The sequence below is a fragment of the Oryctolagus cuniculus genome, chromosome 7 (assembly GCF_964237555.1).
Source record: "Oryctolagus cuniculus chromosome 7, mOryCun1.1, whole genome shotgun sequence".
NCBI classification, from domain to species: domain Eukaryota; kingdom Metazoa; phylum Chordata; class Mammalia; order Lagomorpha; family Leporidae; genus Oryctolagus; species Oryctolagus cuniculus.
Genome location: NC_091438.1, coordinates 93,054,669 through 93,078,039, shown reverse-complemented (window position 1 = coordinate 93,078,039; position 23,371 = coordinate 93,054,669). Strand labels below are relative to the sequence as shown.

Below are 23,371 nucleotides of genomic sequence, written 5' to 3'. Positions count from 1 at the left end.
AATAATACTGACCATCTTACTGCAACAAATTGTCATTCAAGGATGTTCACACTTGGGCTGGCTCCATCTACAATGCTCTTCCCCTACTTATTTTCATAGAATTCTCCCTTACTCCATTCAGGGCTCTCCTCCAACATCATCTTCCTGACAATTTTACTGGGGCCAGTGTTGTGTTATATGGGTTAAGTAATCACTTATGATGCTGGCAGCCCATTCCCTTGGCTGATTTGAGTGCCATTTGCTTCCCTTCAGATCCAGCTTCCTGCTAATGCCCCTGGGAATGCAGTGAATGATGGCCCAAGTACTGGGGACCTACCACTCATGTGGAAGACCGAGACTGAGTTCCAGGTTCCTGGCTTCAGCCTGGCTCACATCTGTTTGTTGCTGCCATTTAAGGAGTAAGTCAGTTGGCAGAGAATCTCTCTCTCTCTCTCTCTCTCTCTCTCTCTCACATACTCTCTCTTTCTGTCTCTTCCTCTCTGTCTCTCTCAGTCACTCTTTCAAATAAATAAATAAATAAACAGGTCTTTTAAAACTACAATACTTTTATCTCAATGACATTTGTTTGTTGATTTCCTGTTTTCCAGAAAAGAACATGGCTTCATGAGGACAGGAATATTATCTGTTTTGTTTCCTGCTGTATCTCTAGCCTTGAGAACAGTGGAGGCATATAGTTGCCATTTAATAAATATTTATTGAAAGATCTTTAACTTTTAGCACAAATAAGTTTACATTGCATAACTAGTGACAGTAGAGTTAACCAATAATTAATAACCTCTGAGAAGGAGCTTTCATTCAAGCGGGATGTTAGTGACCTCTTAAGTGTTATTTTCTTCAATTTCCTATTGATGAATACATAATTTGAATATAATTAGGTGTGTTGTTGCCTTTAATCAGTATCCAGGTAGCTTAATAGTGTTACAAAATCTCTCACAACAAGGCCAAGCAGAGTAATATACTGTTTAGAATTGTGAACTTTTTTTAAAAAATAGTTATTGTAAGGTACAGTTGACAGACAATAAATTGTACATATTGAAAGTGTATAATTAAATCAAAATATATGTGCCGTTAAATCCATCATCTCTGTACAAATCTTTGGCCTACAATTTAGTAGAAGAATATATTTTTTATTAATTATTTAACTCTGAAATTCTGTTTATGTATTTGAAAACTGGTGGTAATATTTGTCTCTACCTCATAAAGTTACTGCAGTGTGGAAGTGAGAAACATGTAAAGTGCCTATAAGTTGCAGGTTTTTTTTTTTTTAGCTAAGTAAATAGTGTCCACAGACTACTAAAAGTTTTGTTTTTGTTTTTAATTGGATAAAGCTATTATACTTTATTAGTCCCAAGAATTAAAATTCCTTTCTGGAACAAACAAGTAGTTTAGATTCATTAGAACCAGTCAGAAATTAAGCAGGAAAAGGGAGAACTGGAGAGAAGCTGCCTACAGATAAAATTATCCACATTCAAAATTTTGGAAAAAAAAAGCAAGCAATTGCATGGACCCCAGTAAAAGAAATCTGGAGGTTGCATGTGTGTATCTATCTACTTCTCTGTCTATTGATCGATCGATAGATAGATATTCCAAGATATATATATATATATATATAATATCAAGATATATATGTGTACATATATACATATGGGATATATATATATATATATATATACACACACACACAAAGATTGTGACCCTAGTGACCCTAAGGAAAGAGATTTTAGTGTGGAAGTAACGTGACTGAGTTTACATCTCTCCCTTTTTCTCTTTTTTAAAAAAGATTTATTTATTTATTTGAAACTCAAAGTTACATACAGAGAGAAGGGGAGGCAGAGAGAGAGAGATCTTCCATCCCCTGGTTCACTCTCCAATTACCTGCAAGGTCGGAGCTGCACCAATCCGAAGCCAGGATCCAGGAGCCTCTTCCAGGTCTTCCACATGGGTGCAGGGGCCAATAACTTGGGCCATATTCTACTGCTTTCTCAGGCCACAGCAGAGAGCTGGATCAGAAGTGGAGCAGCTGGAACTCAAACAGATGCCCATATGGGATGCTTGTACTGCAGGCGACGGCTTTCCCTGCTATGCTAAGGCACCGGCCCCGGGTTTACGTCTCACAAATTAAACTGCTTTATTTTGCTTTGGTGAGGAAAATGAATTGGAGAAGAGAAGAGGAAAGCAAAAAAGCAGAGGGGCCAGTTAGGAAACTATTGTAATAATCTTCAGAAGGAAGTACATCCATTTAGAATAAATTGATGGCAGAGACTTGGAGAAGGGGATAAATTCGAGACATGCATTCTGCAGGTGGAATTGACAGAACTTTTTTTTTTTTTTGGCCATGTACAGTAACTGGGTGCATTTTTGTCAAAAAAAAATAGTCAGTGAGATGTCATGTTTTCTTTCTGACTTCAATTCTTTGATTCTTCTAATATTATTTTTAAAAAATTTATTTATATAAAGAAAACAGATTTTATGTAGTCCGCCGATGCTGTTCTAGTATGATTTTGCTGTGTCCTAGTGGATCAGCTACTGTTGTTTCACTCAGAGAGGTTGGCCCAGAGCCAGCTGGGTGGTGCTTAGTAAGTTTCAGTTTCCTTTCTCAGGGTTTCTTGGAAGCTAGTTCTTCAGTTTGCTGAAGAATTTTCTGCTCCCATTTTGTGGCTGACTTGAGCAGCTCCCAGCAGCTCCAGACCTTGTTCAGATTCTTCAGACAGGTAATTGACTTGCTACTTTCCACTTTTCCTACGCTTGCAAACGAGGGTCTCTCCCTCAAGTTTTTAATGTAAAAAATAATCATTCAGAATGAAAAAAAACAGGTAATGCCTTCTCTTACTATTTCACCTTATGCTTTTCATTCTCTGTGTCATAGTAAATGAAAGGAAGAATTGTGTTTTATGACAGAACATATTATCCATTTTCAAAATTTGATGGAAAATGTGTTGGATGTCCCACTAGGTTGAGAAGTATGGCAGTGACAACTCGTTTGACATGGTTGCAAAAAAAGATCCTGCAAAATCATTTTGGAGACAAAAAATTTAGCCTTCTCTACAAGGCAAGTGTCCACGGATTCTCAACACAAGATTTACATAACAGATGCTGTAATCAAGGACCTATTATAACAGTGATTTATAGTGAAAATGTTGTTAGTGGAGTGTATGTGGAAGAAAACTATCAGGGAGGAACAACTGACTCCATGATTATTTTTGTACTTCGAGAGACTGAAATTTCAGAATGTAAAGCAAACTCATATAACTTATTTGTGAACTATAATGATAATGCACAATACTGTATAAATCTACAGTCTGGAAATGTACTTATCCCCCCCCAAATAGCTAAAAGACTTGAACTACCTCCAGGACATCAATACTCCTTCCAGGAGTGTGAAGTTTTTCGATGTGAAGGTAGGTTTAATCAGATCATCCTTTGTGGCGGTTTCCCTGTGTATTGGGTGGTTTCCAGCTGACCCATCTGTGTAAGCAAAAATGATCTTTTTTTTAAATGATTTATTTATTTATTTGAAACCCAGAGTTAAAAGGACTTGGCCCATCTTCTACTGCTTTCCCAGGCCATAGTAGAGAGCCAGATGGGAAGTGGAGCATCTGGAACTTGAACTGGCACCCATATGGGATGCCGGCACTGCAGACGGGGGTTTAATCTGCTACACCACAGCGCCGGCCCCTAGGAAAAATGATTGTTTCACTTGTTCTTATCTCTGGATAGATGGCCCGCGCTAAAATTTGGTCACAAGTTATTTACTAACACAAAACCATGGTCAAAAACATACTTTTTTTTTAACTTTTATTTAATGAATATAAATTTCCAAAGTACAGCTTATGGATTACAATGGCTTCCCCCCATAACATCCCTCCCACCCGCAACCCTCCCCTTTCCCACTCCCTCTCCCCTTCCATTCACATCAAGATTCATTTTCGATTCTCTTTATATACAGAAGATCAGTTTAGCATACATTAAGTAAAGATTGCAACAGTTTGCTCCCACACAGAAACATAAAGTGAAAAATACTGTTTGAGTACTAGTTATAGCATTAAATCTCAATGTACAGCACACTAAGGACAGAGATCCTACATGAGGAGTAAGTGCACAGTGACTCCTGTTGTTGACTTAGCAAATTGACACTCTTGTTTATGGCATCAGTAATCACCCTAGGCTCTTGTCATGAGCTGCCAAGGCTATGGAAGCCCCCTGAGTTCACTGACTCTGATCATATTTAGGCAAGGCCATGGTCAAAGTGGAAGTTCTCTCCTCCCTTCAGAGAAAGGTACCTCCTTCTTTGATGACCCGTTCTTTCCACTAGGATCTCACTTGCAGAGATCTTTCATTTAGGTTTATTTATTTATTTATTTATTTTTTGGCCAGAGTGTCTTGGCTTTCCATGCCTGAAATACTCTCATGGGCTTTTCAGCTGGATCCACACGCCTTAAGGGCTGATTCTGAGGCCAGAGTGCTGTTTAGGACATCTGCCATTCTATGGGTCTGCTGTGTATCTCACTTCCCATGTTGGATCGTTCTCTCCCTTTTTGATTCTATCAGCTAGTATTTGCAGACACTATTCTTGTTTATGTGATCCCTTTGGTTCTTAGTCCTATCATTACGATCAATTGTGAACAGAAATTGATCACTGGGACTAGTGAGATGGCATTGGTACGTGCCACCTTGATGGGATTGAATTGGAATCCCCTGGTATGTTTCTAACTCTACCGTTTGAGGTAAGTCAGCTTGAGCATGTCCCGAATTGCACATCTCTTCCCTCTCTTATTCCCACTCTTATATTTAACAGTGATCACTTTTCAGTTAAGTTTCAGCACTTAAGAAGAATTGTGTATTGATTACAGTTTTCAACCAAAAGTATTAAGTAGAACAAAAAAAAAATACTGAGAGGGATAACATATTAAGCTGCTCATCAACAGTCAGGGTGAGGGCTGATCAAGTCACCGTTTCTCATAGTGTTCATTTCACTTTAACAGGTTTCCTTTTTGGTGCTCAGTTAGTTGTCACCGATCAGGGAGAACATATGGTATTTGTCCCTTTGGGATTGGCTTATTTCACTCAGCATAATGTTTTCCAAATTCCTAACAGGGATCACTTTTCAGTTAAAATTTAAACACCTAAGAATAATTGTGTGTTAATTACAGAGTTCAACCAATGGTACTAGAACAAAAAAATATTAAGTATTACATTGTACATCAATGGTCAGGACAAGAGCTGATCAAGTCACTGTTTCTCATAGTGTCCAAAAAACATACTTTTGTTAACATTTAGCATAAGATTGATCCTCTTAGCAAATATTTAATATCCAGTTCTGTTAACTATAGGCATTGCTCTATAGTGGGGCTTTAGGTATTAATTATCTTGCACAAATAAAGCTTTATATCTTTTGACCAATGCCTCTCTCTCTTTCTCTCTGTCTCCCTCTCCCTCCCTTAAATCACTGGAAACCTCCATTCCAACTGTTTGATTTTATGAGTTTGACTATGTTGTATTTCTCATTTGAGAGGGATTATAAGGCATTTGTCCTTCTGGGTCTGGCTTATTTCACTATAGTGATATATCTAAAATTCATACGTATTGTCACATATGACAGGATTTCCTTCTTTCCTAAAACTGAATAATATTCCATTTGTGAATTTATCATTTTTTAAAAACCATTGATTCATCAATGGACATATAGTCGCTTCTATGCTGTGGATGTCCAATATATAATAAGACCATAATTAATATACTTACTTTTCTATTGAAGAAGATTTGTTATTTCCAACTTCTGCTGTTGAAAACAGTGTGCCTATATAGCTTTATGCTCGTAGGTGTGTGGGAAGAAATACTTCTTTATGGTGTCTTCCTGGAGTTGAAACTGCTTTTTAAGGGTTACATACAATTGTATTTGGACAGATACCTTTCAAATGCTTCAGATGTGTACATTGTCTGCAGCAGTTTTATAAAAGGGCCTGTTTCCCTGTATTTTGCCAATTTTTTATATTATCCAGCTTTAGAATATTTGCCAATTTGATGGTCAAAAGATGGTTTCTTGTTTTCATTTTGTGGATCCTCGACGGCATGTTTACATGCATTGGCCACTTATTTTTTTCTGTGAATTACTTGTTTATATCAAATCACTTAAAGGAAGGGCTCCTAGGAGTAGTATTTCTTGAGTATTTGCATATTCCAAACTAATTTTCTGTGATGTTTATACCTGAGTTATTAATGATAAATGCACATACCTCTTGCTTCATATTTTATTTGGGGGGACATTGTAATTTTTCCACTCTATTGATGTTGCTATGGGAAACATAAGGCCAGTGTTATTTATTATTACATTTTGGGTTCTCTTTGAATGATTTGGTTTTAAAAATTGTTGAAATATGGTAAATTTACTTGAATATGTCATAATGTAGGCTATCCTGGATCAGGTAAGTAAAGTTTTTATCAAAATGTACACATAAACACAGAAGCACACAATTTATAAATGTAACCATTACTCAGAGGAAGAAATACATTATCACTATTATTGTTATTATTTCAGAGACTCCTATGTGAGTATTTCCAGTTATTAACAACCAAAGCTAGCTATTGTTCTGCCTTACATCAGCAGTAGAAAACATTTGAATGTTAGATATATAGAACCATACCAGCATTTGCTCTCTTGTGTCTGGAACCTTTCATTCAATATCATGTTGTGAGGATGAACTAATACAAGGGATTGGCTTAAAAAATCTGACTTCCATGTATCAGATATCAAACTATACCAATAATTTCAAACATAAAGGCAATAAAAATATCTCAGGGGGTCAGCACTGGGACGTAGTGGGCTAAGCCTCTGTATATGATGCCAGCATACCACATGGGCACTGGTTCTAGTCCTGGATGCTCCTCTTCTTATCCAGCTCTCTGCTGCTTTCCCAGGCGATAGCAGAGAGCTGGATTGGAAGTGTAACAGATGGGACTCATATAGAATGCTGGCATTGCAGGCAGCAGCTTTACCAGCTATGTAGAGGGGAAAACAATTTATAGAATTCTAAGTCTTTTGGGAGGGTACTGTAGCACATTGGGTTAAGCTGCCACCTACATTACCAACATCCCAACTGGGTGCCAGTTGAGTCCTGGCTGCTCCATTTCTGATCCAGCTCCCTGCTATTGTGCCTGGGACAGCAGTGGAAGATGGCCCAAGTCCTTGGACCCCTTGACCAAGGTCAGAGACCAAGAAGAAGCTCCTGGTTCCTGGTTTCAGTCTGGCACCAGCCATCATGGTCATTTGGGGAGTAAACCAATGGATGAAAGATCTCTCTTTTTCTGTCTCCCTTATCTCCCCTTCTCTCTAACTCCACCTTTCAAATAAAATAAAAAGATATTTCAAAAAAAGAATTCTAAATATTTCCTTATCCTATCCATGGACCTAGGTATTGCTTCTCTAGCTCCTAGAGTACTCCTGCAATTAAGTGGCATCTTCGAATGAGCCACACACTGCTGATGAGTAACTGGGTGAAAAAAAATCCTGCTGACACTATACAGTCTTAAGTGCCTAACTTGCTTTTAGATATAGCTCTTCAAATGAGATGATAATGAGGTTTGCTAGCATTTTCTCCATTTACTTTTTGTTATACTGCACTGTTCTCATGAAAGTTTATTTATCTATTTTTCCTTAGTGAATTCATGGATCTTCAGTCAGACTATCATTTAACTACTATTAATATATATTATTCTTTGATTATTTCCTTTAGACACAGTGGATGAAAGAAAGATACAAGGGCTCATTCAGTAAGTGAATGTTTTTAATACTTTGTCAGTCCATTCCTTATCTTTATTTATGATAATTTCCATCAGCAAAATTGACAATACAAATTCGAAAATGTGTGGGTAATTAGGAACAGACTTCATCTAGAGCTATAATCAGAAGACAATTTGATAACAGTAATGTGGCAACAAGAAAAAAACCTAAATTGAGGCTATTTCCGATGTTATTAAATACAAAAAGGAAAATATTCATTTTCTCATGTCTGTTGTTTTGCGTGTCTATGTTTTTGCTTAGAATTCTTGCAGTTAAAGTTTCAGTTACTTTAGAGTATTGTTGTGGAAAGAGTCGTTATCATGTGGCAAATTGCTATAATGAACTTCAACTGCAAATTAGAAACATTTTACTTTCATAAACTTCAAAAGTCATAGGTTATATTATTATTATTATTGAAAGTTACTATTGATTAATTTATCTTCATATTGAACATAACTCATATTTACAATCTTAGATTTATATGGCTTAAGTCTGAAAAATTTTTGTCTGATTAGCTTTAGTTGCAAATGTTATTTTTAGTTTTCATTCTTTTACAGTAGACTTTAAGGTAGAGTAGTCATATGCTGTTATGCAAAAGGCAAGATGCAAATCAAAAAGAAATGAATTCTAGGAAAATTTATGATCAGGTATTGTGAACTAAATCTAACCTCAGTCGACTGTTAAAAATTGTTGTCTAAACAGGCTCAGGGATCAATTATTGTTGGCCATGAGAGTTTATAAACCATCTGGAAACTTGGTCAACCAAGTGAAAATTCTGCTTTTGGGTCCGATTGGAGCTGGAAAGTCTAGTTTCTTCAACTCTGTGAAGTCTGTTTTCCAAGGCTATGTATCACATCAGGCTTTGGTAGGTGATGATACAACTGGAACCTCTAAGAATGTAAGTATAATTTCAGATCATGCAGCCTTTGATTCTTCGTCCAAATTAATTATCTTTGAAATTTTTTGCAGATCAGCTTCATCCCACATGTAGACTTGATCTTAAAATGTAAGAAAAAATAAACTTAAAATTGTTTTTCTCCTATCTGCAGTACAGGGTCTATTCCATGAAAGATAGGATTAATGGTGCCTCCCTGCCATTTGTTCTGTGTGACTCCCTGGGGCTGGGTGAAGACGAAGAAGGCCTGTGTGTGGAAGACATACTCTCTCTCATAAAAGGCCATGTTTCAGACAGATACCAGGTAAGACATGGTTACTATTAAAGAAACTGTAGTTAATTTTTAAATAAAATGCTTGTTTTTGCCGACTATCCATAACAATAAACTCTTATCTATCTTAACCTATCAGTATTTATCTTCTGAAATTATACTAGTTCCAGGCCTTTTTCTTTTTGATATTTGAAGAATAATGATATCTATAGGATTCTCCTGTCATAGCTATCATAAGAGCTATGAACTTTGTCCTGTCTTCAATTGCTTTTGTGTTTTAAGGTCAATCAAACAGTTTCTCTATATTTATGAATAAAAATATGCATGCAAAAGTGCTTGTTTAGGGATTACTTAAAATTTTTATTTTATATTAATCTTCATCTTTCATATGATTCTAAAGTAAAATCCATAAAACAAAGTATAATCAAAGAATCTATTTTTTTATCTGCTCCCTCCTAAAATTCCTCCTCCTTCTGTATTAGGCAGATAACATTAATGACTTACTTTCCTTTTTACTATATAGGAGATGCTTTCATATTTGTGTTTCTGTATTTCTTAGGGAAGTTTTAGAATATTATCTTATTGATGCTCTGGACATTTTCTGCTACAAATATTTCTTCAGTTAATAGCCTTATACATACATTGTTTTGTATTCTTGACACTATAATTGTGGAACTAGTTCCAGCAGAGCCACTGCTAGCTCAAAAGTAAAAGCATTTGTCTTATCTTGAACCACCTTCTTTCCTTGTACTGTGCATGATGTCAACTCTCCTCTTGAGTGCGTTCATGTCCAGCTTGGTTCACGTTGCCTTTGTCATTTAGAATATTTTTTGTCACCTCTCTATCTCCTTTATCAAACTAATTCCCCCTATTTTTAGCTCTTAGCTTTCATGTTCCTTCTCAAAGAATCTTACCTAACTAGGCAAAAGGACTATTGCCTACTTGCATCTATTGTCTTATCCACAGTTAGCCTCTTAATATTTGATATCTATTTTGATCACTTATACAGTATCTGGTACACAGTATTTCTCACAAATGTCCATTGGATCGATGCATTGCTTTATGTTTACCTTATAGTTTAATTCCATGAAGCCCATCACATCAAGTGATGTTAAATATATAAAGTACCCACAGCTGAAGGACAGAATCCACTGTGCAGTATTTGTGTTTGATATCAATTCTATTGAACACCTCTCTTATGGGATGGTAGCAAAGATTAAAAGAATTAGAAGAGAGATGATAAAGTGTGGTGAGTCTCATTTCATTTTGCTCCTAAGGGTAACTTACTAGACTATACTGTAGAATGGCTTTTGGACAGGATGAAGAACTGAAGTACTTGCATATTTGATTATTCCCTGACTCACTAATTTAATTAAACCCAGGAAGCACTCACTAGCTGTATGCTGTTGTGCAAATGACTTAAGCTCAGTTTCCTAATCAATACAATTAGTATGATAATGATACATATTTCTAAGATGTTTGTAAGAATTAAACCACGTAAATTAAGAAAGAGCCAGTTTATCCACAACTTTAACTTAGAAGTAAGAAATGATTGCTTACATGTTCACTGAAATGTAAAAGACTTTGCAGAGTGTAGAGAGAGGTGCTTATTAACATTGTGAAACAGAAAAAGCTTGTTTATGATACTCAGACACATTCTGATTCCTCCTTCAGGCTTTTTGCCCCATGTAGTTTATTAGTTTTTTGATTTTTGCTACAGTTTCCATAAAAACATAACTAATAGGACAGGAAATCACATATATATTGTAGCACACATTTTAGTTTCATATTCCAAAAGGTGGTTTTATTTGAAGCTTAATTTCTTATCATGGCAGGAAATGGAAGGGTCTTCCCATGTCAAAGAAATTCCAGGAATTAATGAACAATTTAGGGGGGGTTCTTGGGTGTGGGAGGGGAGCTGAAGCAGGATGTAGGGGGATATTTCTAATTCTACATTGCTCCATAAGTAGACTATTGCACAACTGTTAGCAGATTAACTAAAAATACTGATGCTGTGTGTAATGATAAAAACTGTGTGCATCTGTTTGACATAGGCATGCTACATGTAGTTTTGCTCACTCATGTGGATAGTATGAAGCTGATTACAAGGGGTGACCTTATTGACATATACAGCTGTGTTCCTGTGAAATTAAAGGTAATGAATAAATGCTCTTTGTAAACACACTTTCTGGAATATGTCATTATAATTACATGATATTACTGTGTATAAAAATAAAAATAGACATATATTAAGCTTAAGGGGACTTAAGGGTGAGAGTTTGACATCCCATGGTATGCCCACATCCCATATCAATCTGAAATCTACTGTTTCAGCCACTGGTTTACATGATGTTAATGTTATTAACATGATGTTAATACATTCATGAACTGTCCATTGAATAATGGAAGAATTGTATTTCCTGGGGAATATGGCCATTTGAGGTTTTACACATAGAAATTTGGAGACTGGTGTTGTGGCATAGCATGCTAGGTCTCCTTTTGTAATGCTTGCATCCCATATCAGAGCACAATTTAAGCCCCAGCTTCTCCACCTCTGATGCAGCTCTCTGCTAATGTGCCTGGGAAAGTAACAGAAGATGGCCCAAGTACCTGGGCCTCTGCCACCCATGTGGGAGACCCAGTTGGAATTCCAGCAACTGGCTGTGGCCTGGCCCAGACCTGGCTGTTGCAGATATTTGGAGAGTGAACCAGTGGAAGGAAGATGTCTCTCTCGCTGTCTATTGCTCTCTGTAACTCTGCTTTTTAAATAAATAAATTTTTTAAAAAGAAATAGACAGATAATGAAGAATTTCCACTACTATATGATGCTTACAATTTTTTAGGTGAGAATAAGGGGATAGGATCATATGATAAGAAAAAATTGACTTAACAAATTGACACTCTTGTTTATGGCATCAGTAATCACCCTAGGCTCTTGTCATGAGTCGCCAAGGCTATGGAACCCTTTTGGGTTCACCAACTCTGATCATATTTAGACAAGGTCGTAGTCAAAGTGGAAGTTCTCTCCTCCCTTCAGAGAAAGGTACCTCCTTCTTAGATGACCTGTTCTTTTCACTGGGATCTAACTGGTGGAGATCTTTCATGTAGGGTTTTTTTTTTTTTTTTTTTTTGCCAGAGTGTTTTGACTTTCTATGCCTAAAATACTCTCATGGGCTCTTCAGCCAGATCCGCGTGCCTTAAGAGCTGATTCTGAGGCCAGAGTGCCGTTCAGGACATCTGCCTAATTCTATGGGTCTGCTGTGTGTCTCGCTTCCCATATTGGATCATTCTCTCACTTTTTATTCTTTCAGCTAGTATTTGCAGACACTATTCTTGTTTATGTGATCCCTTTGGTTCTTAGTCCTATCATTATGATCAATTGTGAACAGAAATTGATCACTGGGACTAGTGAGATGGCATTGGTACATGCCACCTCCATGGGATTGAATTGGAATCCCCTGGTATGTTTCTAACTCTACCGTTTGAGGTAAGTCAGGTTGAGTATGTCCCAAATTGTACATCTCTTCCCTCTCTTATTCCCACTCTTATATTTAACAGTGATCACTTTTCAGTTAAGTTTCAACACTTAAGAAGAATTGTGTATTGATTATAGTATTCAACCAAAAGTATTAAGTAAAACAAATAAACAAAAAAACTACTAAGAGGGATAATGTATTAAGTTATTCATCAACCGTCAGGGCAAGGGCTGATCAAATCGCCATTTCTCATAGTGTTCATTTCACTTTAACAGGTTTCCTTTTTGGTGCTCAGTTAGTTGTCACCAATCAGGGAGAACATATGGTATTTTTCCCTTTGGGATTGGCTTATTTCACTCAGCATAATGCTTTCCAGAATCCTAACAGGGATCACTTTTCAGTTAAAATGTAAACACCTAAGAATAATTGTGTGTTAATTACAGAGTTCAGCCAATAGTACTAGAACAAAAAAAGTACAAAAATGGATAAATTATTACATTTTACATCAACAGGACAAGAGCTGATCAGGTCACTGTTTCTCATAGTGTCAATTTCACTTCAACAAGTTTCCATTTTGGTGCTCAGTTAGTTGTCACCGATCAGGGAGAACATATGATATTTGTCCCTTTGGGACTGGCTTAGTTCACTCAGCATGATATTTTCCAGATTCCTCCATCTTTTTGCAAATGACTTGATTTCATTGTTTTTGACTGCTGTATAGTATTCTATAGAGTACATGTCCCATATTTTCTTTATCCAGTCTACTCTTGATGGGCATTTGGTTTGGTTCCAGGTCTTAGCTATTGTGAATTGAGCTGCAATAAACATTAAGGTGCAGACAGCTTGTTTGTTTGCCAATTTAATTTCCTTTGGGTAAATTCCAAGGAGTGGGATGGCTGGGTTGAATGGTAGGGTTATATTCAGGTTTCTGAGGAATCTCCAGACTGACTTCCATAGTGGCTTAACCAATTTGCATTCCCACCAACAGTGGGTTAGTGTCCCTTTTTCCCCACATCCTCTCTAGCATCTATTGTTGGTAGATTTCTGAATGTGAGCCATTCTAACTGGGGTGAGGTGAAACCTCATTGTGGTTTTGATTTGCATTTCCCTGATTGCTAGTGATCTTGAACATTTTTTCATGTGTCTGTTGGCCATTTGGATTTCGTCTTTTGAAAAATATCTGTTGAGGTCCTTGGCCCATCTCTTAAGTGGGTTGTTTGTTTTGATGTTGTGGAGTTTCTTGATTTCTTTGTAGATTCTGGTTATCAACCCTTTATCTGTTGCAGAGTTTGCAAATATTTTTTCCCATTCTGTCGGTTGCCTCTTCACTTTCCTGACTGTTTCTTTCGCAGTACAGAAACTTCTGAATTTGATGCAATCCCAAATGTTAATTTTGGTTTTGACTGCCTGTGCTTCTGGGGTCTTTTCCAAGAAGTCTTTGCCGGTACCTATATCTTGAAGGGTTTTTCCAATGCTCTCTAGTAATTTGATGGTGTCGGGTCGTAGATTTAAGTGATCTCTCTCCTTAATGTGCTGTACATTGTGATTTAATGCTATAACTAGTACTCAAACAGTATTTTTCACTTTGTGTTTCTATGTGGGTGCAAACTGTTGCAATCTTTACTTAATATATGCTAAACTGATCTTCTGTATATAAAGAGAATTGAAAGTGAATCTTGATGTGAATGAAAGGGGATAGAGAGCGGGAGAGGGGAGGGTTGCGGGTGGGAGGGAAGTTATGGGGGGGGGAGCCATTTTAATCCATAAGCTGTACTTTGGAAATTTATATTCATTAAATAAAAGTTAAAAAAAGAAAAAATGACAAAGGAATATGGTAGATTAAGTATGATAAATATCATGTAATGATTAAACTCAAGTGCTATATATGTTTAGAGTAGGAAAATTAAGGGATGTGAAATTTTATTAATGGGTGGCTCTTGTAAAAGAATTTAAAGGAGGAATATTTTAGGAAATGATAAGGAAAAAGAAAAACATTCAGGCCATAGGGACAGCATAAGTCAATATATTCATGTAGAAAAAAAATCAACATATCAGGGAAGCTTGGAGTTCAGCTTAGTGGAGGACTGGATCTTTGCAAGGGGAGCTAAGAGAAAGGAAGATTTGCATGAGTTGACATTGCAGAAGTAGCCCCATTATGCGGAACTATAATGATTTTTTGAAACAGTAACAATATGATCAAAATTAAACTTTACAAAAATTCATCTGTCACTTTGTGCAGAATAGATTTGAGTCCAAGGAACCTGAGGTGGGAACACCAGTTTAGAGGGTATGATGTTGCTGTTATTCGTGGAGCACTACATGTGTGATGGATTTTCCTATTGCATACAAATAATAACCCTATAAAAAGGGCACTGTCATTATTTCATTCTATGGGTAAAGATCCAAAAGTACACCATTTAAAGCAGTTTCCAGTGTTAACAGACAGTGTGAAGAAATGACGAAGACTTTTTTTTAAGCTCAGGTATTCTGGCTCTAGAGATAACCTAGTGCAGGTAATAACTGAACATTAAACTAATCAAAAAATCAACTTATCCCATGAATAACTTTTAAAAGGAAACAAGAAAACTGTGGATTTTAGTGTAAGAGTGTTACAACTGCTTCAATTTCATAGCAGTTTCTACTAGTTACCTTTTGTTCCTGATTAACATTGACCATTATATGTATTCTAACTGAAAATCAGCAGTGATATTGGAACTTGCTATGTGAAGGTCTTTTTCCCCCTAAAAATATATTTATTTATTTGAAAGGCAGGAGGGAAGGGTGGAAAGACAGAGAGAGAGAGAGAGAGAGAGAGAGAGAGAGAAATTATCCAACTACAAATTCACTCCCCAACTGGCAATATTGGTTGTGAAGCCAGAAACTTCATCCTGGTGTCCCATATGGATGTAGGGGCCCAAGCACTTTGGCCATTCTCCATGGCTTTTCCCAAGCTTGAGCAGGGAGCTGCCTCAGACATGGAGCAGCTAGGATATGAACCATCACCCTTATGAAATACTGGCATTGTAGGTGATGGCTTAACCTGTTGTGCCAGCCCCTTTAGTGAAGTTCTTTAAGTAAATACTTTGTAGGACAAGATTTCCATTTTCACCAACAGGGCAATCATTGCCAAGCTTGTACTTTATTATTATTATTTTTACAACTTACATTGTGGTAACGTAATTTTTTTCTGTTTTATGGTTTCTGAGTTTTAATTTCTATTTTGCAGATAAATGCAGTCCACAGAAATCTTGGATTTTCTGTTTCAGACATCTTGGTGGTTAGCAATTATAGCTCAGAGTGGGAACTGGATGCTATCAAGGATATTCTAATCCTTTCTGCACTGAGAAAGATGCTGTGGACTGCAGATGACTTCTTAGAGGACTTTCCTCTTGAATAGACAGGTAAATGAATTTGCTTGTGTCCAGCTCCTTGGCTATTTCCTTCCTGGATCTATTGGATACCTAGTAGTTCTGTGGCTTTGTGGGTTATTGCTTATAATTAGCCCTGCCCTCTAACCTACTGCCTCGATTCATTTGTTTCCTCATCTTTCCTGTTTTTTTTTTTTTTCCCCTCTCTAGACTTCACCCTGGATGTTCTGCAGTACTTCTGTTTCCCCTAATATTAAGATTGCATTTTAGAAATAATACATCCCTGTCATCATAACTGGACAATTCAGGCCGTGTCCTGGGCCTCCTCTCTCAGAATATGCTTCTTTGCTTGTGGCCTAGAATTGGATTGTATTATCATAGCATATCAGAGGTGGTCTTTGATTTTTTGCCTCTTTCTTAGAGCTTTATGCTTCCACTTTTTTTTTTTTTATCTCTTTTGGACTCTTCTTCTTCATGCACTGTGATGAGTGTTAAGTAGAGGTATGATTTCGGCCTCTGAATATGACACTATGTATATTCTTTCTTATCAGCCTGCACACAGTATATGTTGTATTGTTGCAATCAAAGATTAGATAGAATTTTCAATTTATCATACTGTAATATCACTTTAGTTCTTGAGAAGTCAAATTACTGCATGCTATCATTTTAAATTTTCTTACTCTCAGATTACTAAGAAAGTCTTATATACTAATGTTGCCGTCCTAACTCTGCCTCTTAGTTTCTCCATCTCTTATCTTCCTCAAAGTACACTAGCTCTTGAAATCAGGCTTGGTTTAGAACTCCAGTGCCTGAGCATTCTTCTCCTGGGTGCTTTTTCCCAGATAATTCACCAAGAATATTTTATTTCTCTTTTCTCAGAAATCAGTGAAAGGGAATTTTCAAGTGTGTAAAAAAAAAATATGTGAACACTTCACATATTATCAATTTTGTCACACCTTGAAGAGTGAAATTGAGGAAGAATAAAATGCAGAAAGAGAAGTAACTGAGGGCAAAGGGATGTATCGTATCTAGGATGAAGATCACATATAAAGTTGTAGTACCTATAAATAACTTGGAACAGCAATATTTAAAGTCATTAACTGTAAAAATCAATTATAACTGTCTTTGAATTTATATTATGTATCTCTGAAAATAAAGTTTATTCTTATAAAACCTGGATCTAACTGGAATGTCTCTGTGTGTGTGTGTGTGTGTGTGTGTCTTGTTTTTGTGTGTGTATGATTTTGGAAACATTTTATTTTAATATGACTTGACATAATCTTCTGATATTCACCCTTTTTTTCTGAATTTTATCTTCTGATTTCTAAACTACTTTAAGCTCTTTGGATCCTCACTTAATGTTGTATTCTTTAATATAATTCAATTTTGGCTTAATATCTAACCCTCTTCTTAGATGTGATAAATTTAATACAGTTTCCTAGTACTAAAACTGAAAGAGACCATTGTTAGTTACTTTATCAGTTATGACTATTTTAGTTATATGTGGGAAAATGCAACCTGAACTACATGCATAAAGAAGGGGACTGTGCTACTGGATGATGGAATCAAACCAAAGAAATGGCTGAGATTGAATTGGCCTTAGAGGTGACTGAATGTAGGGATTAAAAAACTACTGTTTCTCTGTAAACACATGCATCATCACTTCCACCCATCTGCCACTGGTCAAACCAAGGCACGGACCTAAAACAAATTCAAGAGCCTGTACAATTCAACTCATTCACAATGAAGTCATGTTAAATGTGTGCTTGCAGAAAGAGTGAAGAACTGGGACCAGGGGTGTAATATCTATCTCTTTATCTATCTATCGTCCCTCTATATATACTAGTATAAGCATAAAATAACAAGATGCACAATTTCCCTCTTTTGTTTTCTTTTCCATTCCAATATCAAAAGAAAGCCGATTACTCTCTCATGGGAAGATCAAGATACATTCTCTACTCTCCTCCAAAGGCACCTGTATTTTCTAGTATATTATCATAAGGCAGTGAGGTAAAATTTATACTTGATCATTTTCAAAAGTAAGCTGACTCTTGGGCCAGAGCCATGGCTCACTTGGTTCATCCTCTGCCTGCGGCGCCGGCATCCCATACGGGTGCCGGGTTCTAGTCCTGGTTGTTCCTCTTCCAGTCCAGCTCTCTGCTATGGCCCAGGAGTGCAGTGGAGGATGGCCCAAGTGCTTGGGCCTCTGCACCTGCATGGGAGACCAGGAAGAGGCACCTGGCTCCTGGCTTCGGATTGGTGCAGCACACTGGCCATTAGGGGAGTGAACCAGTGGAAGGAAGACCTTTCTTTCTCTCTCTCTCTCTCACTGTCTAACTCTATCTGTCAAACAAATAAAAAAAAATATTAAAAGTAAGCTGACCCATTACAAAGATATTGTACTGTTAACTTCCCTATTGGGAATAAAAGCAAAACAGAAATAGATACTGTGATATTCATTCAGTTTTGAGGAGAAAACTTGGACTGGGATATTAGGAGACTTTCCATAGAGTAAGTAACATATGTGGTTTTGTACTGTCTTTGTATGTATACACTATATTTTTGCCAGGCTGTACTAGCAAAAAAGAGGCACAATGGCTTGTGGGGTTACCTGGATTGTGAAGAATAAACATATTGCACCCAAAATAGTGTTGACTTTTATTAATCAAGTGCTCAAGTAGAAAAATGAGTTCGAATGAGGTCTGGAATAAGAATGATTTTGAGAGATTTACAAAGGAGGACTATAGCCCAAGTAGCAAAATCAGAACCAGGTAATGCTGATACAGAAATTATTTTGGAAATACTATGCAGACACAAACAGATTGAATTCTCTGGCAGTCTGTTTCTGCTCCTAGTTGGTGGCTATTGGGATAACCGAACTTTCAAATTACCTATCAGTAGCTAGACTATCACTTCAAAGACAATTGTTGTCCTGAAGCTTGGCTTAGGTGAAGATAGCTCCCATGATTGAAGGGTATCAAATAAGTCTAAGGCTCCAAATGTGAATAATGCCATGGGTAATGTCAGAGAGATTTTCCAGTAATGACGGATTAGCTCTGGTGGATAAAAAGGAAATGGAATGGTAACTGAAGGTGACTTTTTGTTAAGTTTTTCTCTTTTTTTAATAAGATTTTATTTAAGGTATGCAAATTTCATGCATTTCATTTATACAGATTTAGGAAATAGTGATTCTTCTTACCCTACTCTCCCTCCTGCCCATGCCCCCACCCTTCTTCCTTCTTTTTCTTTTATTCTCACTCTTAATTTTTACAAAGATTTATTTTCAGTTTACTCTGAAGGTGACTCTGAGAAGGGAAATTGTAAACAGGAGCAGTTTGCAGCTCTGCCTTTGGGATAGGTATTAGAATCACCAGATTTGCCAGTTTCTATTTATGCAAAATCTTAATGTATGATTCTTACCCTACTAGAGCAATGCAAGCTTCCTAGTTTCCTAGGGAAAGTCTCCTAATTGAGAGAGATTAGGCTTGTTGGGAATTTTATCTGTTTCATTTTGTTGATAGTAAAATCTTGGTTTAAAAAGGCAAAGGTAAGTCTGCACAATGGATAGAACTGCAGGCAGTATGAGAGGGTCTTTAAAAATTGTGGAAAATATGTATGATAAAAATTATGCATGAATTTAAATTATTTTGTACCAAAATATACTTGTATTAGGTTGTCTTTTTTCTGTGAATTCTCATTACAGCATAGAAGAAAAAATAAACTGTGCAGTCATTCTGCTATATATAAAGACTTACACTGTGGTCAGTGACCTGTGTAGTTCAAATTGTGTGTATATGATTGAATAATTAATAGTACATTGGGAGGAGAACTAAATAAAATTCTGTGCGAATTATGTGGAAGAGTTCAAGTGGGCTATGTCAATAGCCACCAGGTAAAACCTGGTTACTGGATAGTAAGAGATGAGAATGCAAAGGCTGATGCACTGCTCTATTGCTGATATGTATCTACTTGTGTAAAAAATGAAATCAACAGAAATATTGTTACTTAAGCAATAAACATTGGGTGGAAGTATAAAATTTCTTTTTATGGAAACTGCTAATGTGGTAACACACTTTACGGAATGCTAATAAGAAGTAAATTTCTAAAAGATAGTTTCTGGTTAGATTCCTCCAGGGTGAAAAACAGGGCTCCTTCTTAATAGTTCCAGGTGATTGTACTGGGTCCTGACTAGAATAAATGCATGTTGGACTTTGACTTTGCATATTCCTTGGGTGTAGCAATGGTTTAGGATACTACTAACTATTTGGAACAGCAGAATGTAAATAAACTCTGTCTCCTCAGTTATATTTCATCAGATCAGAGTATTCATATTACTGTTGCTGATGTATAAAAATGAACTAAAAGACAAAGTTGGACTTGTCAAATTCTGTATTGCTAATATAGAAGCAGTTTTATTAAGAACTAGAATGGGGGTGGTAATTTAGGAAATGTTTAACGTGAGAGACCTGCATCCATATTGAAGTGTCTGGTCTGAGTTCTGGTCCTCCACTTCTGATCCAGCTTCCTGTTAGTGTGCACCCTGGAAAGCAGCAGTTGATTGCTCAAATACCTGGGACCCTGCCACCCAGATCGAATTCTAACCTCCTGGCTTTAGCCTGATCCAACCCTGGCTATTGTGGACATTTGGGGTGGGATTCAGTAAATGAAGATCTTTCTCTCTCGTTCACTCTTGCTCTCTCGCTCTCTAGCTCTTTCGCTCTTTTCCTCTCTTTCACTGCCTTTCAAATAAATAAAAAAACGATTTTTTAAAAGCTGATGATAATGTGAACATGAAGGACTGGCAGGCTTAATTAATGATTATAAAATAGGTAAACCATCAGGAAGATTTTGGTGTATGATTGTGGGAATAAAGAGAACAGTGATGAGGCACTCACACAACTTTACCTTTCCAACAAATGTTCTTGTATCTTGCCATATCTATTCACGTCAGGTTTGGGCTACAATAACATACATATTTCAGCATAGAGAGACTTTGCTGCTCAGAGTAGCTGCTCAGAGTACACTTGAATTTGTGTGAATTTGACTTAAATATTCATAAGGAAACAGTGGCTTTGATAGTGCTTCACCTATGACTGACTGTAAGGGCATCCCTGTTGTCTGCAACTGTGTAGGGAGGTGTCCTCCCATTTTATTTATCTTTGTAGTCTTTCTTTCTAGGAATGGAAAACACTGGAAGGGTTACTCCCACTTATTACCCTATAGGTGTAACTGTAAAGACATACCTAAGCCAGAAAATATGGTCATAAGCAGGAAAATCAAATGGAAATCAAAGGGGTGAATTGTGGCATATGGGAAGGAAGTGCACAAAATGTGTAATGATTCTGGGAGCAGATGCATCATGCTTTTCCGAGAACAGTGTTTCAGGAACAGAAAAATATTCTGTAGGAGATTAGCACTAATGCTAAGCCACAGGAAAGACCCAAGAAGTCCAATTCATTTATTTACTGATAAGCCTTCAACTACCCTTGATGACTTATGTCCATATTAGCTGTTTGGAATTTTCATCTGAGTCTCTTTTTGTTGATTATGCTTATATGGTTCTATTTTAGCCTAAAAAGAAACCCTACCTTTTAACTGAACAAGATGCATATTGTGATTCGCAGATGGAAATGAGTGTGAAAGAAAAAAATGCAACCATTTTATTTCCAGCAGGTTGATGTCCCCTTGGTTTTTTTTCACTGATACATGTGAATGCAGAAAAAAATCTTACACATTTAGAACATCAGGTTGGTGTTCCTGAGAATGATTTGGTATTATGATCAAATATCACTGATGGATTTACCTGTGAAAGAGATGATTTTATTAAGCCTGATGCATATTAAATTGGACTGTATATAAGAGTCAATATGTTCCACTGACAGTCTCCTTGAGTACCTATGTTGAGTACCCATGGTACAAACAGTCAGTGGCTACTATATCTGCATTTTATTAACCTCAAATTGCCCCACATTATCTATAGGGATTTGAGAATTGGGAATTGAGTTTGATGTGTTGAATCAAGTGTAGCTGCCTTCTCTGGAGACTCACCATCATTCTGAGACAGATGGGGACACTAGATGGATTTTTCTCTCAGGAATCTTGTCCATGCTATGTAGGTCAGTTGGAAAGTTTGATGAAACTATCTGAAATGTAAAAAGAAAGAGGAGAAATAGGAGTGGTGTGGAGAGAGAAGAGCGTGTGTGAGAGTGAGAGCGAGAGAGAATGAGTGAACAAGAGAGAATGCAAACAGTAGTTGGGTAAACAAGAGGCTTAAGTTACTAAAACCTTAGGACAAGCCCACTGTGGCAAAGAATTTTTGAGAATGAAGTATTTATTGATACTTTATCACAACAAGAATGGCCCACTGTAAAGGAAGGCTGCACTCCCCATGGTAAAACTTAAGTTTGGATAGGTTAAGGATCAATGTCATTTCTTTGTTATGGGAATAAAATGCTACCTAGAAGCCTCTATCAGTAAATACTCACTCCTTGATGACTGGATTTTTTTTCCTCTTAGACTAAATGGTACCCAGAATTTACTGAACAGTGGCCTTTGGTAACTACCCCAGTTATGGGAAAACATATGGCATATACAAAATGACATTGTTAGTGGTATGTGTAGAAAATGATAGTATTATTGATGTGTGCTGTGCTAATCATCATTTAAAATTTTCTACCATGACTGTATAATGTATTCCCCATTTGATAGAAACTAACTGGCCAAAAGAATAGGTAAATCTTGTTTTGGAAAAGTTGAATTCCTCCATGAATACTCATAAAATATACAGTGTTTATAGGTAATTATGAATAAAGAAGGAACAAATAGTCTCTGGTAAGGGAATACCAAACCACTTGTAAGGTGCATCTTCAAGGTAAACATACTTTGCTGAGATTATACAACTCTATATTTAGTGATGCAGATTTTGGTCACCTTCATTGTTTTAGTGCTTCTTGTTTTGTATAGTAGCCATTATTAAATTGCTTCAATAAGTGTTTTAAGAAAATGCCTTACAAGTATATCGCAATGACATATCAACAAGTTTCAGAAAGGGAAGGGTTAATAGCTGGTGCCATTCTTCCAATTTAGAGGATTTCACCACAGTTCAATTTTCTTTGTAAAGAAAACAGAATCCAATATAAGTGAGAATCTGTTAAAGAACTCAGAAGCAGAACAAGGAATATTATTGAGTAGTAAGTAAACATTATTGATGAAATGTAGCTTTCAACGAGGCTGTGGGTGAGTGTGAGTGTGAGTGTGTGTGTGTGTGTGTTGGAGGGTCAACATGACTAGTTACTACAAAAGATAAAGGGGGCCGGCATTGTAGCGTAGCAGGTAAAGCTGCCAGCTGCAGTGCCAGCATCCCATATGGGCACCAATTCAAGTCCTGGCTGCTCCACTTCCGATCCAGCTCTCTGCTATGGGTTGGGAAAGCAGTAGAAGATGGCTCAAGTCCTTGGGACCCTGCACCTGCCTGGGAGACCCAGAAGAAGCTCCTGGCTCCTGGCTTCAGATTGGCACAATTCCAGCCATTGTGGCCAACAGGGGAGTGAACCAGTGGATGGAAGACCTACCCCCCCAACCCCC

General features: G+C 37.0%; 1 protein-coding gene across 4 annotated transcripts; it reads left to right on the top strand.

The window, feature by feature from the left end:
* The first annotated feature begins 274 nt into the window (after positions 1-274).
* Positions 275-16,960, top strand: IFI44 (interferon induced protein 44). Of its 4 annotated transcripts, none has more exons than XR_518227.4 (10): positions 275-398; positions 2,601-2,711; positions 2,953-3,398; positions 7,731-7,767; positions 8,480-8,675; positions 8,827-8,976; positions 10,021-10,192; positions 10,998-11,098; positions 15,686-15,820; positions 16,667-16,960. XR_518227.4 is itself a non-coding variant. In XM_008265009.4 (10 exons), the coding sequence occupies exons 3-9, from the start codon at positions 2,963-2,965 to the stop codon at positions 15,814-15,816; spliced, it is 1,263 nt and encodes a 420-aa protein (XP_008263231.4). In that variant the 5' UTR covers positions 278-398; positions 2,601-2,711; positions 2,953-2,962; the 3' UTR covers positions 15,817-15,820; positions 16,667-16,960. The 4 variants fall into 4 exon arrangements, 2 of the variants coding, with proteins under 2 accessions (XP_008263231.4, XP_002715948.4); XR_518226.4 differs by having other exon boundaries at positions 15,998-16,960; XM_008265009.4 differs by having other exon boundaries at positions 278-398; positions 15,646-15,820.
* Positions 16,961-23,371: the final 6,411 nt, after the last annotated feature.